We start from the raw sequence: 26,437 nt of genomic DNA on the forward strand, positions 1-26,437 counted from the left end.
CTGGTTAGGAACCAGATAAAGACAAAAATGTTATTTTTCTTGCATCACAATATCACAAGACATTATCATCATCATCATCACCATCACCTTTATCCTGAATGAATGTTGGATTCTGTCCAATGCTTTCTCTGCATCTGTTGAGGTGACCATCATGTGCTTTTTGTTTTTGAGTCAGTGTAAATGGCATTTATTGATTTTCAAGTGTTAAACTCACTTATATATCGTTTTATTGAATTTGCTTATGTTTTCTTACACATATTTATGCCTATGTTCATGAGGGATATTGGTCTCTAGTTTTATATATGAAATATATAGTTTATATATATATATGCTTATATATATATATAGGTTGTAGGTGGACACAATACCTTTATTTTATTTATTCATCTTTATGCAGTGCTGAGGATCGAACCCAGTGCCTCACACATGCCAGCCGAGCGCTCTACCACTGAGCCCCAGCCCCAGCCCTGGTCTCTAGTTTTCTGGTGGTCTTTGTTAGTCTTATGCTAGCCTTACAGAACAAGTGGGGAAATATTGCTTCCTCTTTAGTTTTTTGAGAAAGTTTATGTAGAATTGGTAAGAATTTTTCTTTAAATGTTTCTAGATTCACCAGTAAAGCTTTCTGGACCTGGAATTTTCTTTATGGGAGGTTTTAAACTACAAGGTATTTCTGTAGTCGATATAGGACAATTTAGGATATCTATTTCTTTTTGAGTGAGGGTGGTAGACTGTATTTTTTAAAGAAGCTGTACCTTTCACCTAAGTCATCAAATTTATCACTTTTTAATGTCTGTAGGATCCACAGTGATTTCCCCTTTCCCCTCTCTTTTATGACATTGGGTTTTGTTGTTTTATTTGTGTATGTGTGTGTGTGTGTGTTCGTGTTCTCTCCCTCTTTTGATTTGCCTGATCATTTGGCTAGAAGTTTATCAATTTCGTTGAATTTCTCAAAGAACTAACTTTTAGCTCTATTGACTTTCTTGTTTTTGTTTTAATTTATTCTTCCTCATTTTTTATTCCATACTTTCTGCTTCCTTTGAGTTTATTTTGTTCTTCCTCTTCTACTTTTTTAGGATCTTGAGATCTTTCCTCTTTCCTAATATAGACCATTTAATGTTATGAACTTTCCTCTAAGTGCCTGTTAGCTGCATTCCACAAATTTGAAATGCTGTGGTTTTATTTTCATTCTGTTCAAACTACTTTATAAATTTTCTTCATTTCTTCTTTGATCTATGTGTCATTTAGAAGTTTAGTTTTCAAATATTTCAGAATTTTCCTGACACATTTGTTACTGATTTTAATTTAATTTTGATACGATCAGAGAACATATTTTGGATCAGTCAATATTTTTAAGTTTGTTGCATCTTATTTTATGACCTAGATATGGTCTATCTTGGTAAATGTTCCATGTACAGTCAAAAAGAATGTACAGCCTGATATCATTGGTTGGAGCATTCTATATATATTAGATCAAGTTGGTGATAGTGTTGTTCAAATATCCTGTATCTTTACAGGCTTTCTGTATATTTGTTCTATACATTAAGAGAGTTATTGTAATCTCTAACTATAAATGTAGTTTTGTCTATTTTTCCTTTTAGTATTATCAGACTTTGTTTCATGTATTTTGAAGCTCTGTTATTAGCTGAATACACATATAGGATTATTGTATCCTTTTGATGAATTTCTTTTTCTTTTTCTTTTTTTTTTTGGTACCAGGGATTGAATTCAGGGGCACTCAACCACTGAGCCACATCCCCAGCCCTTTTTTTGTATTTTATTTAGAGTCAGTGTTTCACTGAGTTGCTTAGTGCCTTGCTTTTTCGCTGAGGCTGGCTTTGGATTCACAATCCTCCTGCCTCAGCCTCCCGAGCTACTAGGATTACAGGCGTGTGCCACCGGGCCTGGTGAATTTATTTTTTTACCACTATGAAATGCAATGTTTGTTTTGTTTCTTTGTTCTTTAACATAGATATCACCAAGTTATGCTGTTTCCTTCTAAATATTTTCTTTGTATATTTCTTCAACATATTGCATCCATGTGTACCTTATTAAAAAATTCACTGTGAAACATTATATATATATTCTAATGTGTGCATACACATGTTATATGCAAATACTATCCCATTTTTATTAGACACTTGAACATCTGCAGATTTTGATATTTTCAGGGAGTTCTGGAAACAATTCCATGGATACCAATGGATGACTGTACAGTGAAAATCCATGTACCCACACACAGCTTAAGAAACAGAATATTTTCAAGACCTTCAAAGCCATCTGTGCATCTCCCACCCCTTCCAAAATTAAATTTACTTTTGTATCAATCAATTACTTGTTTTTATTTATAGTTTTCTTACGTATTTCTAAACAACATAGTATTCTATATTCCATTTTTGGTCCTTCTATACAAGAAATTATCTGTATATATTCACTGTGACTTGATTTTCTTGTTCAACATTGTGTTTTGGGGATTCATCCACATTGATATTATATATATCATTTATATATAATATATATATATATAAATGTAATTCACACATTTTCCACTACTGCATAAAATTCTTTTCAAAGTATATGAATAAACCGCAGTCTAACTATTCTACTGACAGACATCTGTGCTTTTTCCAATTATTTTACTCTGATAAATCATGCTGCAACCAAGATTTTTAAATATTGCTTTTGGTGTACTTACAAAAGAGTTTCTCTGAATTATACACCAGGAGTGAAACTTCATGCACATATTCAAATATCCCATTTTTCTTAACTTTCATTCTGTTTTTAATGATGCTTCCTAATATTTCTTAATAATTTTGCATTAGACTAAATCCCTATTGTCAAACATTTAGAATCTGCCTGCAGTTTTTGGAACTGTGTATATAATTCTGGAAAACAAAAATTTTGAGCAGAAGTCTCTGCTTTTTAGGTTATTTTCTTATGAAGTATTCCCAGGAGTGCAATTTTAGATAGAGAGCAATTTTCCAATTGTACCAATTCACATTCAGTGGGAGGATATTTTATTGCTGAAAAACATGAGGTAATCCCCATCCAAGTAATTGTTAATCCTTTGGGATCACAGATCCTTTGAGACTATGAGTAAATGCACAGACCTTCTCTTGAAAACAAAACAAAAAACAAAAACTCTCAATTATATTCATAAACAAAACAACATGGGGCTGGGGTTGTGGCTCAGTGGTAGTGTGCTTACCTAGCACATGCAAGGCCCTGAGTTCGATCTTCAGCACCACATAGAAATAAATAAAATAAAGGTATTGTATCCAACTACAACTAAAAAATAATTTAAAAATACAATTTCAAGGGTTTCTTAGATATTTTGACTAAATAAGAAATATCCTTCTCTCAGTTCATTTTGTGTTGCTCTAACAAAATATATGAAGCCGGAATCTGTATAAGGAGTTTGCCAGGCTAATGACTCAGGAGGCTGAGGCAAGAGGATTTCAAATTAGAAGCTAGCCTGGGCAACTTAATAAGACCCTGTCTCAAAACAAAATTGAGGGTTGGGAAGGCTGGGGATGTAGTTCAGTAGTAGAGCACTTGCTTAGCCCGCACAGGGCTGTGTGTTCAACTACAGTACCACACACACAGAAAAGAAAAAAAAAAAGAAGAGAAAAAAGAAAAAAAGAGAGAGATACAGGGAGAGAAAGAGAGAGACAGAGATATTACTATTTGGCTCATGGTTCTGGAGATTAAAGAGCAAGGTGCCAGCTCTGGTAAGGGCTGCATGGTGAATGGCATTCAAGAATGTCAAGTAGCATATGGAAGAAGGATTCAGGGAAGGTAAGGCTCACTTATAACAACTTGTTCTCGTGAGATTTCTTCTGAGATGAGAACATACTCCCATGAGAAAAGCAGCAATCCATTCTCAGACCTAATCACCTCCCTTGAGGCCCCATCTCCGAAGGCTTCCACTACCTCAACACTGCCACACTGGGGACCAAGTCTCTAGCACATGACTCTGGGGGACAAAACACAGCAGTCCTACATGCTGCACATAAGATTTCTTATGATACTTCACCAAAAAAGTTCACAAACCAACTCTTTATTTGGTACCTTATCTTGCAAACCACCATTGAGTGAGCATCTACAATGCACAGCAATATTCCAGATGCTAGAGGCAGAAGAACAAATCCTCCTGGTTTCAAGGAATACAGAGTCTTCCAGGCAAGAGAGAAACCCAAAAGCATTGACAGTAAAATATATTCAGTTAAAAAGGTATTCATTAGCCAAAATGCAGGTACAATTAAGGATCAAAAAACTTTCCTTTATCAAAGCATTGTAAAAAATGAATGAACACTCCCAAAGATGCTTTAAATAAAGGAAATAATACCAGCCAAAAGACTTCATATAACCTGGCATATATGGGAAATTTATCATGAGTTTAATATGACTGGATTAAAATGGTAATGAATGTGGGCAGAGCTGAGGCTCCTCCTTATGTGGGGCACAGATTGAAGAAATAGTATTGACACACAATTTTTGCAGTTGGTCTGACAACACAAAGGAAACCACAAAAGATTTCCTTCCAAACACTTCATTTATTACCCAAGCCAACTCTTACTACATACAAAGAAAATATTTTGCCTGTTTTTTTTTCTGCAACTGTCTAAAATGCAGTGTTCAATTCGGAATACAAGACTTCAAACCAACTTCTTATTAATATAATCTATAAACACATTTTAAAATTAATATTGTATGATGGCTTTCATTTTTGTAAGCAGAAGTATTAGAAAGCCTTACAATAATTAATACAATTTCCTTATAAAATTGCCTTGAAAAACTTATAGGTAAAACTATGATTTTAATATTCACTTAAAATGCTGATTTTCAACCTATTGATTAATGCTTCTCATATATCATCTCATGAAAATATTTTGCTGTTTGTAATTTAGCTAAATTTTTGAAACATAACTAAGCACAATGGTTACTTTGATGTTACTGATTTAATTATAATGGAACAAATGAAATGTGTTTAAACATATGCATCTGTATTCCTATGGAAAATGAATACAACTAATTTTGATAATACAGTCTAGTCAATGTCTTGATAGACTTTCATCAAAAGTATATTTAGATTCATATTTACTTTCTCTAGAAATTATCATTTGTTTAGAATTCTGCCATAATTAATTCTGTTCCCTTAGCGTAGTTCCCAATTCAAGTGCATCACAGAACTACATGTATTAATATATAAAGTGTTATATAGTTACAGAATCTGTTTTCTCATGTGACTAGAAAGGAAAAAACAAGTTTTAAAATATAAATACCAACTGAGATACAGTAAATTAAGTTTATAAAGCTCTCAGCAAAAAGAAATTCTTGACTTATTTTTTTCTTCTGTTTCAAAGTACCCCTTAGAGCTGGCTGTAGTGGCACATATATGTAATCTCAGCAACAGAGGAGGCCATGGCAGGAGGATTGTAAGTTTGAGGCTAACCTCATAAATTTAGCAAAACCTTGTCTCAAAATGAAATAAAAAGATCTGGGGATGTGTTTAAACATTAGCATAAGGTTCCTGGGCTTAATCTTCAGTAACACACACACACGTGTACATTTGCCACAAAGCACCCTTAGATCTCTAGATGGCATGCCATTAAACATTGTTTAACTGTCAGAATAGAAGATCTTCAAGGGTACCTTAAAATAATAAAAAGGTGTAGTCTCATTATGATTAACTAATCACCACAAAGAACATGGTTTATGTTCAGATTTCTACTTAAAAAAAGGAAATTCCTCATAGATGTGAAAAAAATCTGTATGAAAATTTCATAGAAATACCAATGGATTTAATAGGGGAAGAAAAGCACAAATACGAGTACATATTAATATGTATTTTCTTCTCAGGTGTTTGTTTATTTTAAGAAAGGGAATCTTCTTCATGTGGTACTTTTCTCCAAGTAGAAAACATTCTTTAAATATTCTTAACCACACAGACCTATATCAACTTTGACCACACAAAAGAGTAAAACAACAAATCTACAATAGGTACAAATTATATACATTTATTAATAATTTTAAATAACACTCTTGTATAAATTCTTTCATATATTCAAATCATACACAAATTTAGAAATGCATCATGAAGCCTAGTACAGCACATGAGTGAAACATGTTTTTAAAATTTGTGTTAGAATTGTAGTGACATAAATACAAGTTTAATGTTTTAGAAACATTCCCTAATTACTTGGGATGAAATTTAACTTGTTACAGAGTGCTTGTGCCTAGCATTAAAACTTGACAAATTCATTTTGCTTTTGGACTAATTTGAATCTGAGGCCCTGGGCTCACATTCTAGGCCTGCTGCTTTAGTTATTGCATATGCATAAATAACAAGAAGGATTCCCCATTGCTTTGGAAAAAGCATCATTCAACCACTGATGTCTTAATGATTTGTAACCTTTATAGTCCATTTGATCCTGTTTGACTTCTTCAGATGAATCAGTGTGTTCTTCCTGCTTTTCCCCTTGGCATAGTGACTGGCTCAGGATTGAAGAGAAATATATGTTAACCTTTCCTGACTCCCAGCACACATCAAACCCATTTTAGCTCCCAAACTCCTTACTCTCAAGATCAAAAGAAACCAAAAGTTCTTTGTGGATGAGGCCAGGAAGACTTTCTTAGCTCTAACTTCTCTGAACACTTTGCAAGAGAGCTTTCTTTGAGATGAGGAAATTCAACTCCTAACCACATAACCCAAAATAGGAGAACCAGTATATATTAATTACAGGTGGTGTTATATTTTCCAAAAAGTGTAGGACCAATGATGTAATAACCCAGTTCTAATTAAATCTTCCAAAAATAAGTACTGTTGCTTTAGCTCCTCATTTCCACAATAGCACAAGAAGGGCTAAATATCTTGAAGACAGTCAGCTGACCAAAATCAACTAGGAAGTCAGTGAGTACTTCTCTGATGGTCAATTATCCTGGGAATATTAAAGCTGGAGAGTAGCCATATAATTTGAGGCTGATACAAACCCTGTTCAAAAATCTCTCTCTTCCCATTCCATATAGCTGATTTGTTCTTATCTCTTAAAATCCAGATCTCACTGGGAAAAGTTAAACACTGGGTCCATGGGACCTCAGGATAAATATGAGTTTTTAAAAAATTATCACTTTTTTCCTATAGTTGAAGAAATTCCATTAATAAGAGAGCCCTGGGAGGTAGAGTGGAGGGAGGGGGAAGTAAGGGAGGATGAAGACATACTTAACAATACTACCTAAAGTATCTAACTATCAGAAATGCATAAGGGCTTATTAAAATGAATTAATGAAGATAAAAGTATCACTTAATAGCCTCTGCCATTTCAACGTTGGTATTATCTTGTTGAAATAAAACAGCTCATTCCTAATCCCTAGAATTTTTATTCTTCTAAAGGACTGCTGGGATCCCATTGCTGGATGCCAGAGTTTGCGGGGATGCCTTCAGAGGAAGCAACAGTGTGTAGTGCTTCATTTCTTACCAACTTCCTAGTCTGACTTTAGTGGTAAAACAACTCATGATTGATTTGTATTTTGGAGCAAAATTATTTCCACAAGCAAAAATGTAGGGTCACTAAATAAAATTATTTAAAACACATATTAAGGCCTTAATATTTTTCCTTTGTGAAAAACTAAGAACATGATCTAAGAGTTGCTAACAAGATAAACATTGTGATTCAATTATTTGCAATATCTTTTAAGGTCTGTTTCAAGGAATCTATATGTGGCCAGAATCCTAACTGGTTAGTTTTGGTCTTAGATTCCAACAGACACTCTTGTTTTCTTTATTGGATTAACTTCTGTTTAACACATTTATTTTTCACCAGCTTCAATCCTGACTTCTTTTGGCAGGAGGTGGGGTATCAGAGAAAGGCAGGTACGTCACTTTATATAATTCCTTAGAATTTCAGGACACAACCTCTACACTTATGCAGAAACTTCTGAGGAAACCAAGCTTCCCCTCCCTGTTTGAAGGGAGTAGATCACCTAAATGAAGCAGAAATGGCAGTTTTGTTTTCTTATCACTAATGCTGGCTTCAGATAGTAATCTTCCTGTGTTCTTTTCAGAGTCCTTCCTAGATCTATGGCTCTGTATTATACCTGGTAATGACAAAAAATTAGAAACATCCACAATGGGACTCTTCTTCCCAGCCTTCTTATGTGTGTGGCTAGGCAATTTTTGCATCAATGTATAGTTGAAAGAACATGTGCTTCAGAGTTGGAAGTCTTCATTCCAAGCCTAATAATGACACACATTGAGGATCCTTGAATAAGACATTCAGCCCCTCTGTGCCTCAGTCTCCTCATTTAAACGTGGGTAGAATGATTACTTTCTCAGGGGCTATGGTAGGAACAAAGGGCACACACATGGAAAAGTGCTTTGTAAGCTACAAAGATCAATAGAAATATGAAATAACTTTAATATAATGTCTACTCTTGTGATCAATGGTCAAATATGCAGAATATCGTCAGGTTACCAGAAGCAGATTCTATGCCTATCTATCCTCTAGAAAACATCATTTCCAAACCCTGAGAACATTGTAGGGGTCTCCTATAAAAGGTAACAAATTCTAGGGTTTTATCTTAGAAAGTTAGTCAAAGGGGTCAATTAGATTTCCTAGGTCTAAGAAGTCTTCATTTTTTTCTGTCTCATTGTTTGCTGTTCCTCCTGATAAGTATCTGTATTTGACTTCTGGTCACCTTTCTTAGCTTGCTTAATCCACAATCTGTCAATATCATAATAAATGAGAGCAATAGTAGTTGGCCTCCAGGAGTTTAAAAAAAAATTCAACTACAGAGCTACCCTCTAACCAGACAATAAGATTATGGAAGAACTACAGCACTGCAAAGAGAGGGCAAATGAGTGATGGGATATGTTCAATTATAAGAGTTTTTTGTTTTGTTTTGTTTTGAGGGGAAGATATAAATAGTTCACAGGCATTAAAACCAGGGATCCCAAGTGAGATGATGGCTTTTCTTTTGAAAATCAAATATTTCTATCCTTTGGAAGACTAACTTTTACATTCAGGAAAAAATATTTCAATGAGAATGTTTTATATTAATCTATGTAAAACATATAGAATGGCTAGTGTCTAATTTAGGTGAGTGTTTTAGAAAATGTAGCCTGTGTCCCAGCTTAACAATTATTGACTTCAAAATCTATTGCTTGAATCTATAGTAGGTCAAAGAGCATATAACTCTACTTTTAGGTTGAGAAAGGAAAGAAAGATTAGAAACATTCAACCTCTTATAAATTTCAACAATGTCCAAAGAGGGACTAAAAATGACTAATGCTCACCAGAGTCCCAGCTCTAGCAATATTGCCATCTATTTTACAGTTTTTTAACCAATACTCATATTTTCTTTTTACAGTGCCATTAACTGCTGTACAAATAAATTCTAGATGATAAAATATGACATGAATTTTTTTTACAAATAGATACAAATACAATGTTGACCAGATATGCTACATTAACTATGTACACCTTATTTCTCTAGAGGCAGGGATATTCCTATTTTTAGACAATTTATCATTTACACAGAGCCCCTGAGGAGGACCATCAGCTTCCTGCTCCCCCAATGCTGCCTTCTGTTCTCTACCATTAGAAGCTCATCCTGTGCTTTAATCTCATCATTGATTGAGAATCCTGGGAGGAAAAAAATCAAGCCCTTCTAAAGATCTTCTTGGGACTTTTCTGCCTTATTCTAGAAACAATCAAGATTGTTTATTGTGATACAGCATAGACACCATCTTTTCCTCAATGATGTCTTTTAGGAGAGTAAAATCAAAATAATTCCTGGCCCTCCTTTAAAAAAAATATGTTTCAGGAATAGAGATGAAGTCTTCTAGCAGTCCTTTCCTCCCTTCCCAACCATCATCCTGTTACTGTTGGCGAGGCGAACACTTCCCCAACAGTCTATTTGGAGGTCAAAGAGGATTTGGGCTGCACTATGGGGTTCAGCCTTTCCATACTCCCATGTGGTTTGGTACAAAAATATACTTTACTTCAGGTCCTTAATGACTGAATGCTTCAGATCTTCATGGCAATACTAAAAGCAATAGATAGGCTAAGCGCATTACAGATTTGTACCTGCAAATTTCAGATGCACTATTTGCCTTTGCTTTCTCAGCAAATTGTCTGGCTCAAGGGCTGATGCTGTTTTAGTAAGCACTGTAGTTTAACAATCCAGCTCCTTAGGCTTTGTAGTTATGCATGGGTGTCGTCAGGGTCAGCTGCCCATTGGGAGCCACTTCATTGCCATCATCTTCCAACAGTCCCGACACATCTGCATTGGGAATGCTGTCATGGTAGCTGCTAAAACTGATATTATCTTCTTTCAGCTCGATGGTCCAAAAGGGGGCATTGAGTTTCCGGTTTTGGTACTCACGGTACATATATACGGCCCCGACAAATCCCATTAGCAGCACCACCACAATGATGATGACTGTCAAAATGATGATGTTAAATTGGGTCCATGATACATCAGCTAAAGCTGAAGTGCTATTTTCAGAAGAGCTTACTGAAAAGATAGTCTGCAGGGTTGTGGGGGTAAATGTACTATTTATAACAGGGGTGGGCACTGATGTGGTCAAAGAGGCATTGGAAACCAAAATGGTAGAACCTTCAGGTGTTGGAACAATAACTTCTGAAAATAAAAAACAGAGAATGAAATGTAAAAGACAAAATTATCTAGTTTCAAGAAACAATAAAAGAAATACACATGGGAGTGGAAGTGGATGTGGGATGTTGACATGGTACTTTGCTTTAAGATAATGCAAGTTAAAAATAATTTTTAAAGAAATACAGTGATAAGAATCAGAGTCTGGGAAGCTAACTTGTTACATTCCTGGCTATTCTCTAATATGTGTAATATCTCTATTAAAATCTTTGAGAAAATTCCAATGTTGGAGTTTTCTTTTCTTTTTTCTTTTTTTTTTTAGTATTTATTTTTTAGAAGTAGTTGGACACAATACTTTAATTTTGTTTATTTATTTTTATGTGGTGCTGAGGATCGAACCCAGGGCCTCGCATGTGCTAGACAAGAGATTTACCTCTGAGCCACAATCCCAGCCCCAATGTTGGAGTTTTCTATCCTTCTTCACTTATGGATAGAATCCTATAAATTCCTGTAAAGGCAGTAAAGATGCCACTACTGAGTTCTAAATCACATGGTTAAAAGTGACAGAGATAGATGGCAATCATTTGACTTATAAGCCCAACATGTCTGATGGCATTTCATGAGGAAGGTAAAATTTCCTGAAACAAATATTTCCTTTAAATACACCTGAAAAACACAATTTAAGTGCTCAAATTTGATGTCCTCCAACAGAAAAAACAAGCTTCCTTTAATTCCAGGTGTGGTAATTCTTCCTTTGTGTAGCTTATAGCTATTTTATAATTAAGGTACTAAACTTTGTACTAGTGCAGCATAGCTTAGTGAAAGGATACAAGGCTTTGGACTCAAACAAAATTATGTTGCTATAGAAAAGTCAATTTTGTTTCTTTTCTTTTTCTTTCTTTCTTTCTTTTATTTTTTTGAGATGCTGGGATTGAACCCAGGACCTCATACCTGCTAAGCCAGCCAGCATTCTACCCTTGAGCTACAACCCCAGCCTGATAGGACAATATTTTTTAAAACCTCGGTTTCTCACCTGTTAAAACGAGAGTAATAATGTCACTTTACAGAATTCTTGGGCAGAATCAAATGAGATAATACCCTATACAGCACTATCACAGTTAATGCTTACAGTACTTGGCACATAGATACTTACTAAAATTATTATTGTTGGTGTTATTATTATTCATTACCATAAGTCAGCCAGATAAATTTATCTGAAAAGGGGCAAAGTTTATATTACTTAATAACTTAAAATAAAAACACAAAAAAACCAAAAAACTCCTATCCACTAATTAGGTATTCCTTGGTATGGATAAGGTATGAACAAGGTCTGCCTTCCAAATGGAAAAGAGAATTGAGTGATAAGGTCTCCAGTGATATCTGAGTCCTTCAGCCTTGATCACAAAAGTATATCAAGAAAATGGCAGAAAATTTGCACCTGCCACAGACCAAGTGCGTGTCAACCTAGTATTCAGCATCTGTTAGAGTAGTATATTGGATTGTAGAACATGGTCTAATCGCTCAGTGTCCTAATAATCTCCAAATATCCCTAGCTCATCATGAATTTATAATCATTAATTGTTTCTAAATCTTTACTGAAATTCCCTATAAGAAATATTCTGCCATGTGAATAACTTAAAAAAAAACCTAAAGGAATATTAATACTATTTCTCCCATCACACATGGAATAACTTAAACCCAAAATTTGGACAGATGTTGAAATAAACTCTATTCTCAGCTGGAATTTCTAACCAGATGATAGGACCCTACTTGAAAAGACCTTTGATGATCGCTGAAAGTGATGAGAATAAAGGAAGGAAAGGATAAAAGGAACGATAGGACTTTAAAATTATTAACATGAAAATAAAAGTAGATGAAGGGAAAACGTGAGAACACTTGGTCTCACTGTCACAATGACTTTGTCTTGGTTCTCAAATTTCTGGAGTTGACTTTGGAACATCAGGAGAGAAGCAGGAAGGGAAGGAAACCTTTGTAGGCAAATATCTATCAAATTCTATTTTCAAAAATTCCTCTGGTGAGATTGGACGGTTTTAAAGCTAAAGGTAGCGGTTTTGAAATTTTCAGTGCTAGGCTTAGATATTAAAAATATAATCTTAGGTGAAGTTTTACCTTTCTTGATGCAATTTCTCTCGAGGTCTCGAACATAACCTTCTAGGCAGTTCTCACACCAAAACCCAGTGGTGTTGTGGAGGCAGTTGATGCATTCACCACTCTCGGGCTTGCAAATCTTTGGACTTTTATCTGGATCCACATGACCATGACACTGGCATGGTGTACAAATGCTGTCAGAATTGTAATAGCCATTTTCACATGTATTGCAGTTCGGGCCTGTATAACCATCTTTACACTGGACACATTTAGGTCCCAATTCATTCGATTCTAAAAGAGAACATCAAATTAATTTAATAAAATCTCAAGCTATAATTAAAAATACAAAATAACTTTTAGTCCTCAAATATATTTATAAAATCCTCCTTACTATTTCTTTTCAACATTAAGAGATATGTGGAATCAACTTAACAATCTAATTTATTTACTAGTTTTCCAGCTTAACATAGAAAAGATGGGACTCTCCTGAGAACCTATTCAGGTAGAATGAGAAGGTGAAAGAAAAATCCTTAAGTTGGGAGTCCAAACAATTGTGATGGTAGCTGTTTTGAAAAATGCCCAATTTTTTTTATTCCTTCTCTTTTTATACATGAAAAATTGGAGAAATTATTGCTTTAATGAACATTTCCTCCATCTCTTCCCTACTTAAATTCTGGTATATTCCCATACCTCTATTTTTGGTCTTTTTCACTTGTCACCCTGTTCATTCTCCCAGGTGAGCGCAACCACTCACACGAATGACAATTCCAAAATGTGTATTTATAGTCCATTTCTCTGTCTAAAATTCCAAACAATATACTAACTTGTATGGCTGGATCCACAAACATTTCAAACTTAATATAAATTATTGTCCTTGACATCTTCCCTTCCTAGGTCCTATATTCTTCCAATGTTCGGTGAATGGTACCAACTTACATCATCTTTCCTCAGTCTTCTTCCCCAACTCCTACAAGCAGTTATTAATTCACATCAATCATGCCTCATTAAAATCTTTCCAATCTACTTATATCTCTCGCCATATCCACTAAGGGATCTTAGTTTAGGCCTTCATCGTTTCTCACCTAGATTACTGCCACTACTTACTAAGGGGTCTCTTTTAACGATATTCTCTATGATCTTCCCCATAATACTGCATTGCATTTGTTTGTATGTTTCTCCACTAGAAACAGTGAGTTCTGAAAGCATGAAACTATCTGAATTGGTTGTCCTACCCTTAGTCCATAGTGTGAGTACAATATATGTTCTGGAATATACACATGCAGGTCAAATTGGACTGGTCAGGTCCTTATTCAGCTTTTTTCTTTGATTTCCCACTCAACTCTACATAAATACATTTCTAGATGTCCCAATCCTCATTCTTCAAGGCCCAGTTCAAATGTTACCTGCTTCATGAAGATTTTTCTATAGTCCCAGTAGGAAGTTAATCCTCTCCCCTCTAAACTCTTATTAAACCTAGTTTGTACATCTGACTACTCTCTGTCTGAGTTATGGCTATGTCCCTTTATATTCACTCCACATGTATTATTAACATTAACCAAACATTATGAATGAAGATAAAATGGTTAAAAATATAGACATGATTTCTATCTTTATGGACAGAAATCCTCTGTACTTGGAAAAGGCACAGAGGATTTCAAGCATATTGCTTTTGTAAGGCACCATCTTTCAAAAGAAAGTAAATTTAGTCAGCTATTCAACAATCATTTATAAAGCAACTATCATAAGTGAAATTCTGTGTTCAAAAGGAAAGTTACTCTATATGAGCCAAGGACCAATATAACTTAAATTCTTATTTATAATTCCTATAAAGTTCTAAAATCTTAAATTCTTGACACCTGTAACACATCAATATGCTTTTAAAAATAAGAAAACCACCGTAGAATTCTGATATGATTGATGCAGGTTTAGGTGCTAATACATAATATTTTCATATTTCTAACTCTATAACAGTCCTAATTTATCCTAAATGGTTACTATATACTTACACAAATAATGATGATTAATAAGGTATGTTACCTAAATGTATAACCTTTTATAAAAAATTTCCTAATATTCATTCCCATGTTCAACGGAATATCCTTCCTCTTGTGTCCCATTATATTCTATAAATACATTTGCTACTTTTCATGCTATATCTATGTGCCTTCATCTCTATTAGACTGCCAAATCTTTTATAACAAGGACCATATTTCACTTTTTAGATCTTGGTATCCCTTGTCTAATATGATGACAAGCATGTACCAGGTGCTCAATTACTATTTTTGGAATCAGTGAAAGTATCTATAAGACCTTTCTATGAGGAGTTGTGCGAGTTCCCATTACCAGGTATGGCAGCTAATTTTCAAAATGGCACCTAATGCTCCTTGTCTACAATTCACACTCTTGTGTAGTACCCTCCCACACTTGATAGGATAGACATATGAAACCAATCTCTGTTTCAGAGACTAAATTACAAAATGCATTGCAGCTTCCATCTTGTTCTCTTGGATCATTCACTCTGAGGGAAAGCCAGCTGTCCTGCTGTAAAAACATTTAAGTAACTCTATAAAGAGGTCCACATGGTGAATAATAGGAGACTTTTGCCTCTGGCAAGCTACATGAGTAAGCCAACTTAAAAGCAGATACTACAGTCCCAGTTAAGCTTTCAGATCACTGACTACAGCCCTGGATAACATCTTGATTATAACCGCATGAGAAATCTCAGGCCAACACAAACAATGACAGAAAAAGTTAAATAAATTGGATTTTCTTGAAATTAAAAATTTTTGTGCTAAAAGAATATCATCAAGAAAGAAAAAAAATTAAATCATAGGATAAAGTAAAATATCTACAAATCATACATCTTTAAAAAAATTAGTTGTAGATGGACACACTATCTTTATTTTATTTATTTGTTTTATGTGGTGCTGAGAATCAAACCCAGTGCTTCACATGTGCTAGGTAAGTGCAATACCACCGAGCAAACCCAGCCCTCATACATCTTTCTTTTTTAACATTTTTTTTTCAGTGCTTATGTTTAAGCCCAGGGCCTTGGAATGCTAGGCAAGTGGTGGCTCCCCCATGCTGTCCTCAGCTCCTATAAGCCGTATCTCATAAGGGACTTGCATCTAAAAGTCTTTTAACTCAATAATAAAAAGATAAACAATCCAATTTCAACATGAACAAAAGATAAATAGATATTTCTCTAAGGAAAATATGCAAATGGTCAGTAGGCACACAGTTATAAGAAAAGTGCAAATTAAAGCTACAATACAATAATGTTTCCCATCCACTAGGATGGCTGTAATTATAAAAAGACAATATTAAGTTTTGGTGAGGGTGTGGAGAACTTAGAACTCTCATAGAGTATTGGGGAAAATGTGAATGTAAAATGGTGTACTCACTTTGGAAAAGAATCTGACAATTCCTCACAGAATTAAACAAAGTTAAGCTTCTATATGATTCAGCAATTCCACTCCTGGTTATATACTGAAGAGAAATGGAGACACTTGTACACACAAAAACAAATGTTCACAACAGTATTATTTGTAATGGACAGAAAACAGGAACAACCCACATGTCCATCAACTGATGAATGGATAAGTATGATGTGTATATCCATAGAATGGCATAATATTTGTCAAACAAAAGGAATGAAGTGCCAGTATATGTTGCAACATGAATGAACTTTGAAAATACCCCATGTAAAAGGAGCCAAATACAAAAGGCCGCATATTGTAGATTCCATTTATATAAAACGTTCAGAACGGGCAAATCCACAGAGAAGGAAAATAGGTTAGTGGTTGCCTAAGGCTAGAGGAAATGAGAATGATTGCTAATGGCTATAGAATTGTTTGTTTTATTTTTTGAGATTTTTGATGGGAAGAGGTGATGACAGTGTTCCAAAACTGACTGTGATGATGGTTGCACAACATTGTGAATATACATTAAAAAACATTTAACTTTACATGTTGAATAAATTGTATGGAATGCAAATTATATCTCAATAAAGCTGCAATTTTAAAAGAAAGGCTAGGGAAGAAGAAAGGAAGGAAAAACTAACCAGGATTGTGCAGTTAAGCTGCTCTCAACCTTATAACAGAAAATATGGGAAATAATGAATATTTATTGTTTTAAAGCACTAAATCTTAGGGTAATTGGTTATAAAGCAATTGATAATTAATACACCAGGAATATATGGCATTAACTGTATTTGTAAATAACTGTATAAACATAATCAGCCCACATTATTAAGCACCTTGGAAGAACTAATTAGTAATTGTACCTTCAAATAGGTGAGCAAAAGTTGCTCAGTTCCTGCATTAACTAATTGTGACGGTTTGTAGATATATTAAGTATCATTTCACATATATATTTGAGTTAGATTGTAAATTCCTAAAAAGGAAAATTTTGCTGCTTTTATAACTTTCTTCCACCTATATATCCAGAACTTGATTCATCGATGCAATTAATAATTATTAATAAAGAATTTGGGGGAGGATTTTTCTCTGAAATGAAGACTTACTTATAGTGCAAATGCCTGTAGATGTCACTGCTGAACAAGGACACCGAAGACATTCTTTAGTGGCATCCGGACTCTGATAAAATCCTTCTTTGCATTCTTCACAGTGAACCCCTTTGCTGTTTTCCTGGCAGTTTAAACAAGCACCTAAAAGAAACAAATTATTTTTAAGAGTTAAAGATTTACACTGAAAACATAACAACTTTCAAAAACCATGCCTGCAACAAAAAGACTGTAAGAATTAACCATGTTATTTCTGTTCTAGCCATGTCTATGAGTTCAGTGTCCCCCAGAGGGAAAAAATGGGTACATGATTAGAGTCACAATATTCCCATTGGTCAAATGAATGCATACTAAAAGGAGGCCAGCTATGTGCAAAGAAAAATAAAAACAATCTAAATATCAATTAACAGATAAAACTGTGGCATTTTCATAGTTTGGATACTATAGTTAAATAAGTGAACTACACCTAAATGCATGAACATGTAAATATCTTAAAAACAATACTGATTTTAAAAGGAAATTGTAGAATACATACAGAAGAATACTTATTTTTAAAATTTTTTTAAACCACACTAAGCAATAACTAAGCAAATGGCTACATAATACTGCTAAGCCAGATCGATACATACAACATATGTGGTAAAAATTTAAAAGGTATACAGAAAGAGGTAAAGAGAATGCAGAATTTTATGCTGTGCTTGTTTCTGCCAAGGGAGAGAGAAAAATGGGACAAAGGAGCAAAACAAAGAAGATCTCAACTTTATTTGGAATCTCCTATTTTGAATATATAATCATATATACATATATGTGTAAATATGAAACAAAATACTAAAATGTTAATATTTATGAATTTTAGGTATGGGAACATTGGTGTTTGTCATATTATTTTTCATAGGTTTTTATTTATATTTAATTGTTTGGCAGTGCTGGGGATTGAAACCAGGGACTCACACATGTTAGGCAAATGCTCCATAGATGAGTGAAGTTTTATAATACTGCTCCTTTGGTACTCTATTAGTAAGGTTGCTCTACAGACACTAAAGCAACATAGCATCTGAAAATAGGGACAAGAAAGTGCAGTATAACACACATTCCCTCCTTGCAGGCCACATATATTCAAAAGAACACTTAAAACTACTACCTCAGAAATAAGTTAGTAAATTTTACAAAGAAATCTAGGAAGATGATGGCATTTTACAAGATGAGCTAAAACAGTTCAATACTAATACTGTTCATAGTCTGATTTGTTTTCTTTTTCTTACTAGTGAAATATTTATTTTAAAAAGATAAGAGAATGAAGCTATGAAATAAAATGGCCTAATCACTGGAACAATATTTGAAAAGCCCCCAAAATGTTATTAGTATGCATGTCAAATCTCAATTCTTAGGTGATACAGAAGTCCCCCTGGGAAAGAAATCTGTGATTTAAGTTTTACCTGTGATTTAAGTTGAACCTTGATGTAAATATTATCATTTTAAATCATATAATTTTTAAAGACCCATTAGTGTTAATGATATTTTTCACATATAGAATGAAACAGCATATAACTAATAAAGCAATAAGCACCGTAAGTATTAGTTTCCTTCCAGGCCTTTTTATGTCCTGATCCCTCTTTAGTCTTATACATTGTGACAATTAAAAAAAAATTAAAAATACATTCTAGGAAAGTGTGGATTTGGCTGTATAAAATGAAATAATCTGAAATGTCAAAGTGTTGTACAGATTACAAAAGCCAAAACTTGCATTTTATGCAAAATCTGTCTACCTGATCTCCTTGTGTTAAATATGTTCAATGAAAAGAAATTCTTAAGAGAAAAAAATCTTGACAAAGTGCTAAACTTTAAACTTTAATATAATATAAAAATACCTCAAAAGAGTTAAACAGTTCTGTAACAAAATTTGGACATTTGGGGTAAAATATAATTTAATAATAAGCTCTTTTTGTGTGAAAGAAAAGGCCATGTTGCTATTCTTACTTTATATGTATATACTTTTAATACTTTGTTCCTACAAAGCTACTGAGCCCACATGCTTATTATTTTGGTGCTTTCTACCATTCTAGATAAGACCACAAATCTTTGAAACTGTTGCAATATAATTTCACTATCTTAAGTCATTTACTTAATTTACTTTTACTTTAATTTTTTTTTCCAGAAGAACTTAGTTTTTTAATGCCATACCCTGTAATAAGAAGTCAGTAAAAAACAAAATAAAACAAACAAAAAAACCCAAAAGCCCTAAATAATAAGTATGCTATCTTAAAAGTAAAATGAAAGCAAATGTTAAGAGTAAAAATCATCAATTCTTAAATATCCTTCACATTTTTCTTGTTTTAAAGAAAGACACCATGCACCTGGAGTACAGATATAGAAAAAGAAAATTATTACACTGGAACATTTATAACAGTTATGATGGACAATTGTCCTTTCAGTGGTTTTTCTGTCTCTGATTTTCAAATTGTCTCAAATACATGTGTCGTTTTTGTTTTTATTATCTTAATTTTTTTCTCATTAGAAAAATTATATCAAATATATCACATATAAATAAGTAAATGTTGCAAGAACTCAAAAACATCTCATGTAGAAACTTGAAGGTGATTAATTTTTATAAAACAAAAATCATAACCTTTAAAATACACAAGTAATAGAAACTAATAATGCAAATTTGCTTTTATAATTTGAACATAAAGTTGTAGATTAAAAAATAATAGCTCTGTTAGCACAAAAAGATGGGGACAAATGCAAACCTCACAAATTAGCTCAGCGCTTTATTCAGGAACAAACACAGGAGCAGGGGATGCAGGGACAAAATGACACTATGGTGGGACCCACTTTCCTGGTGAAAAATGAGCCCCTGAACAAAGAAAGGGCCTGGGCTTATATAGGTTATTCTGAGAGATGGTCTAATGAGATTATCAATTTACTTTGGGCACCCAGGAATTTGGAGTTTGTTCTATGAATCAGTGAAGGGGTCAGTTTTAGTGCTTAGGAATTTGGGGTCTGTTTTATGGGGCAAAATGGGAGGGAGTCTAGGGTCAGTGGTCAGTTTCTGGGATATATCCTATTGGACCTAATGGAGGGCCTGGGGTCAGTGGTTGGTATCTGGAAAGGATTTGTTTATATAAGGATTAATGCTTCAGCCTCTTCCTAGAGACTGCCTTTCCATGTTTGATAGACACCTCTTCCTCAAGGTTTGTTTTATCACCAGGAAAGAATATACTGGGAAAGGATCAATGCTTTCAATGTATGGCTTTCTTTCTCACTCCCTTTTCCCAAGTCTCACTATTTTTGGGGTTTGTCATTTTCCATACCTAATAAGCTCCTTTTCTACCTCCATTGTAATATATATATATATATATATATATATATATATGTGTGTGTGTGTGTGTGTGTGTGTGTGTGTGTATATATACACATATATATATATTGTTTTAAAGAAAGACACTATGCACCTGGAGTACAGATATGGAAAAAGAAAATTATTAAAGACAGACCAGACATCATTACACTGGAACATTTATAACAGTTATGAGGGGCAACTGTTTTGTTGTTGTTGGGCACAATACCTTTATTTTTATTTATTTATTTTTATGTGGTGCTGAGGATCGAACCCAGCGCAGGAGCTAGGCAAGCACTCTCTACTAACCTAGCTTTGCAGGAGCTAGGCAAGCACTCTCTATTGCTAAGCCACAACCCCAGCCCCTTCACTGTAGCTTTTTAAAATAGCTTACAACTCCTCCAAGAGACAACGTAGCATAAGAAATATGAAATTTAAGGTAGATCTGAGTTCTACTCCCATCTGACCCTCTCACCAGCTATATGATCTGAAACAAACAGCTTCTCTGAGTTTCACTCTTCTAATCTGTAAAATGGGATAACTCTTTGGCTAATGATTTAATGTAATCTTAATAATTCAAAGGTTAAAGACTATTCCATAGTATATAATGTTTTCTTTTTACATCTCACTTTCCTCATCTATTAAGAAAGCTGAACTAGATGTGATCTAAGTTTCCTTTAAATCTAAATGTTGAAGATATTTCTTCTATGATAAATGACATAAAAATATGCTGAAGTTTAATGTTGTTCATTTTGCTCACATAGAACCCACCCCTATATGTAATGATACTGCCTTAAAATACACATTTTCTTTGCTGAAAGATGGTCAAAGTTTGGTTGAAGAAGAAAGGGAGGGGGAGGGCCAAGAGGAGAAAAGAAGGGGAAGAAGGAAGAGGAGGATGAGGAGGAATCAGAGGTGGAAGAAAAAAAGGGGGAGGAGGAGGAAAATAAGAATGAGGAATAATAATGAATGTTTCCTAAAATGATTTCACATTCCTTGGCTAAGCATCTCAAAAATTTGGTAAGGGTAACCAAGAAAATAATTGGTCAAAGAAAGGAATGTAGGGCTCTTTTCCAACTAAATTTAAAGACAAAACTTTGAAAACATAAATTGTCACCTGTAAAAAGCCTTTTCCTTATTTCTTTTTTTTTATTTTACTATTTCATAGTTTATACCTAAGCCTGTCAGAAATTCAGCAATGTATTTTGTTATGGCAAGAAATGTCTGATCCTCTCAATAGGACAGAAGGCAAACTTAAACCTGTCAAACTGAAAGAAGGCCAGAATGGCCTAATAAGTAAGAGAGTAACAGGAGATAAGGTTAGAAAGAAGATAAGGCTAAAAAATTATATTTTAAATCAAGTAGACCATGGAAAGAAGTTTGAATTTTATTCTAAGAGGGATGGCCATTAGAAAGGCTTAAGCATGGGAATGTTATGATCTTACTTTACATTTTAAAAAGATCATTCTAATTGTTACATAGAGACTGGGTCATGGGCAATTAAGGGTGGGGGGCCAGGGAAACAGGAGGCAGAAAGGCTAGATATGAGAATGTCAATGTAGTTCAAAGATGACAGTGGCTTGGACAAGAGTGACAGAACAAAGGTCATGAACAGCAGAAGGGCTTAGTGTATTCTGATGCTGACAAAACTCACTGATATAAAAATCCATTCTGACTCCTAGGTTTTGGAACTTAGCAATGGAGTAAATGACACCAGTTACTAAGATGCAGATCAGGCTTAGATTTCAGGGCAATTGAAACAGTTATTTTAGATGTGTTAGGTTTATAATACCAATTAAAGCATTCAAGTGAAGTGGTCTGTTGGATATTTGAGTGTGGGTATCAAGGGAGAAACATAAATCTATATATAAGAATTATATATCTAATTTAAATTAAATCCAGGGAACTGAATGAGATCAGTAGGGAGAAAGTATAAATGGAGAAGGACAAATTTGTCAAGCTCTGAAGCATTATAGTGCTTAGAGAAGATCTAGTAAAGCTGATCGGAAAGGAAAAGCTAGTTACATCAAGAGAAAACCAGGAAAAGTATGATAGCCTGAAGTGAAGAACATCATGGAAGAAAGAGACAGTTGACTCGGGGACAGAAGCTGCCCAGATCATTATTCACATGGGACGCTATGAATACATGGAGGCACTTTAAAAGAAGTGTACTTTGTAAACACAAAGTTCTAGGTTAAAAAATTACATTGACCCGCTCCCACTTCCATCTAAGGAAAATATGACCAATAAAGAAAAATCAGAAAAACATAGGAGTGGAAAAACAACCAACCAAAGAAATCTCTTATTCAGGTTTTAATTATTTTCTTTGAAATCTTTCTTTGTTTATAGAGATTTGTGGTTTGTTATTTAAATAGTCTAATTATATAGTACATGTTGTTTTATAACCTGCTTCTTTTACTTTCTCATGTTGCTACATATTATTCTTGACAATATTTTTTTGGGGGGTACTGGGGGTTCAACTTAGGGGCATTTGACCACTGAGACACATCCCCAAGTCTATTTTGTACTTTATTTAGAGACAGGTCTCACTGAGTTGCTTAGAGCTTTTTTTCTTCTTCTTTTTTTTTTTTTTTTTTGCCAAGGCTGGCTTTGAACTCATGATCCTCTTGCCTCAGCCCCCCCCCCACAAGCTGCTGGGATTACAGGCATGAGCCACAGCACCCAGATTCTTGACAATATTTTAATCATAACATAACAACAGTCACTGTTTACTGATTGCTTATGATAAACCTGGCATTCTATTAGGGCTGTACAAATGTATTGCATTTCATCTTCACAACAACCTATCAGGAAGATAATTCTCAAAATAGATTCCTGGAAGCAAAATTACTAGATCAAAGAAGTATTTTTTAAGATTTCTGATATCTACGTCAAATTGCTACCCATAATGTTCCCAATACATTTTACCACGAAAAGCACTTGGATAGTCACTTTAATCTGAAGTTGTAAGGGTGGAGTAGGATTAAGGACTGTGAAACATACTAAATGGCCACCAGAGGGCAGCTGTATCACAGTGCTGTTTTTTCAACAAATCCAATTTGAGGTAAAAAAGAAAGACTCATTTTATACAAAGCTTGCAGTTTTAGATCAAGTATTTGCACTCTTTCATGTTGGATTCCTCTTTCATTGTATTTCCAAAAAGGGAAACCATTTATTTCTCTCATTACGAACTGCTTTTAGAAATGAACCATGAAAAGGATTTCTTTTGCCTTCAATTATTTTCAGAGCAAGCACAGGTTGGCATTTACTTAACAGTAAAGAAAGCTGCTTCATTGCTGCAAGGACAAATAAAAGCGAGAACCAGCAATGTACACTGCTTTCTGCTATTGTCAAATATCTATGGAGCAAGCAAAATTGATGAAGCACTCCTATTGTTACCCACTATTGAATCTCATCTCTTCCTGTGTAGGTTTTGCTACTTATTTGTTCACTTATTCAACAAACATTCAGTGAGTACTTAACTATGTCAAGACCCATGCTAGAGACTGCATGTAGAATGTGGAACAAAACTGATATTGTTCTTGCCCTCTTGGAATTTAAGAATGCAGTGAGCCATATGCAACTCACAACCACAAATAATAAATATATAATAAAAAATTGTGATAAGTGCTAAGAAAATAAAGAATAAGTCTATATGAGAATATACAATAGGGAAGTTTTCATTTAGCAGAGAGCATCAGGAACTGCCTTCTAATAAAGTGACCTTTCATTGAAGACCTGAAGGAGGATTATGACTTAATAAGGAAAGGGGGCCCAGGTAGAGGCAGATCAGAACAATCATTCTAGTCAGAGGAAAGATCATGTATAAGAATCCTGGGACAAGGGAATACAGATGGTTTTAGAAATAAAAGCCAGTGTGCCTGCATCACAGAGAAAAGAAAAAGAACAGCACAAGACATTACTGGCAAGTAGACAGGGAACATCATATAAAAAGAAAAAAATATAGCACAATTTCTTCTAAATCAATTTCCTTACATATGCTTCACTAGAGAGTACAGGATTAGAATTAAGAATGAGCTTTCAAAACAGCTTTTTCCAGGGTATTTTCAATTTCAAACATTTTGCTACTCTGTTCTCATCAAAATAATTGTAGTACTTGTCAGATTAGTGTGCTCTGATTTTTTGGTTGGTAAAAAAATATTTTTAAGGAAGTGCTTCTAATCCTTACATCTAGGAAAATTGAAAATCAGAAGTTAATTGTCTTTAGTTTTTAACAGTGACTAAGTTTGCCTAAATCTGATTTTCTTTGTTTTTATACTGTGTAGGGTTTGCTGAGCTTTCTGAATCTGTGGGCTGATGTCTTTCATCTGTTTGGAAAATTCTTGGTCATATTTTCAGGTTCTGCTTTGATGCAACATCTCTTTCCTCCATTTCTGGGTCTCCCACTATTTTGTTAGACCTTTTGGCTGTGTCCCACATGTTTTTTCTGCTTTGTTCTTTTCATTGTATTTTCTCTAAATACCTCAGTTTAGGTGTTTTTAATTGCACTGCATTTGGGCCTACAAACCTGTCTTCACTGTGTACAATCTGCATTTAAACACATGTAATGAGTGATTAATTTCAGATATTTTATTTTTCAGTTCTAAATTGTCCATTTGATTTTGCAGGGGGGATGATACTAGGGATTATATTCAGGGGCACTCAACCACTGAGCCAAATCCCCAGCCCTATTTGAATTTTATTTAGAGACAGGGTCTCAGTGAGTTGCTTAGCACCTTGCCACTGCTCGGGCTGACTTTTAACTCAACTCACCATACTCCTGCCTCAGCCTCCCGGGCTGCTGGGATTACAGGTATGTAACACCACACCTGGCATTTGATTTTTTTTTTTAAACAGAGTGTAATACGGAATTGAAATTTTATTCCTTTATACCCATTTTTTCTAACATATCTTCTATATTCATAAATATTAATTTTAGTTATTTTAAAATTTTTGTATGCTAACTCTAAATCTGGATTATTTATGGTTCCTCTTCCATTGTTTGTATTTTATCTTTATTTTAGTCACATTTTCCTGTCTCTACATTCTCTAGTACTTTTTTATCAGATGCCAAACATGGTATAAAAGAACCAAAGGGTCCTTCTTTCCTCTGTTAGGCAACATAAGGAAAGGATCACCACAATTCAATCAGAAATTAAAGTGGGTTGAAAATGAATGGAGTTTTAGCATGAGTCATTTCACCTCTAGTTCATCACTTTGTTGTCCTGGCCCTTTTGACTGAGAACATAGCAGTCCTTCATCTCCTTAGCCCTAAAAGGTTTAGTACTGACCTTTGTTGGTTTGAGCCTAGGTCCCATGCATCTTCAGTCTGGCAATGTTTTAAGAAAGAGATGGTCATATACTGTAGTTGCTATCCTCCTGTCTCAGCCTTCCAAGTAGCTGGGATTACAGGTATGCACCACCATGCCTGTCTACTAAAAGGATTTTGTCTCCTTAACACAAAACTGATATTTCTTTCTATCTTATAGCCCAGCCCTCCATCTCCTGCATAGTCAGCTAATGTTCTGTGGGAAAACTAGCCCTTTGTTTAGGGTCCCTCTAATTTCCAACCAGCATACAAGCCCCAAATGATTGCCTAATGTACTTCTTGTAACTTTCCTCAAGGAGAAAAACTTTGCTTAGACCAAATCTATCTTCCTAGTCTATACCCAGAATCAGCAAATGTTTCCTGGAAAGAAAATGCCTTGGGCTGGGGAGGTGGCTCAAGCGGTAGCGCGCTCGCCTGGCATGCGCAGGCGCTGGGTTCAATCCTCAGCACCACATAAAATAAAGATGTTGAGTCCACCAAAAACTGAAAAATAAATATTAAAAAATAAATAAATAAAATAAAA

At 34.4% G+C, this 26,437-nt stretch overlaps 1 protein-coding gene across 1 annotated transcript in view; it reads right to left on the reverse strand.

Annotated features, from left to right (window-relative positions):
- Positions 1-5,996: 5,996 nt before the first annotated feature.
- The window catches only part of Megf9 (multiple EGF like domains 9), a 93,907-nt gene continuing 73,466 nt past the window's right edge, over positions 5,997-26,437 (reverse strand). Inside the window, exons 4-6 of the mRNA XM_040283826.2 lie at positions 17,249-17,392; positions 12,745-13,014; positions 5,997-10,641 (exon numbers count right to left, since the gene is read on the reverse strand). Of these exons, the coding sequence (XP_040139760.2) occupies positions 10,190-10,641; positions 12,745-13,014; positions 17,249-17,392 (866 nt within the window). The 3' untranslated portion in view covers positions 5,997-10,189. The remainder of the gene's footprint in view (positions 10,642-12,744; positions 13,015-17,248; positions 17,393-26,437) is intronic.

Source organism: Ictidomys tridecemlineatus, chromosome 4, assembly GCF_052094955.1.
Source record: "Ictidomys tridecemlineatus isolate mIctTri1 chromosome 4, mIctTri1.hap1, whole genome shotgun sequence".
Taxonomy (NCBI): Eukaryota; Metazoa; Chordata; class Mammalia; order Rodentia; family Sciuridae; genus Ictidomys; species Ictidomys tridecemlineatus.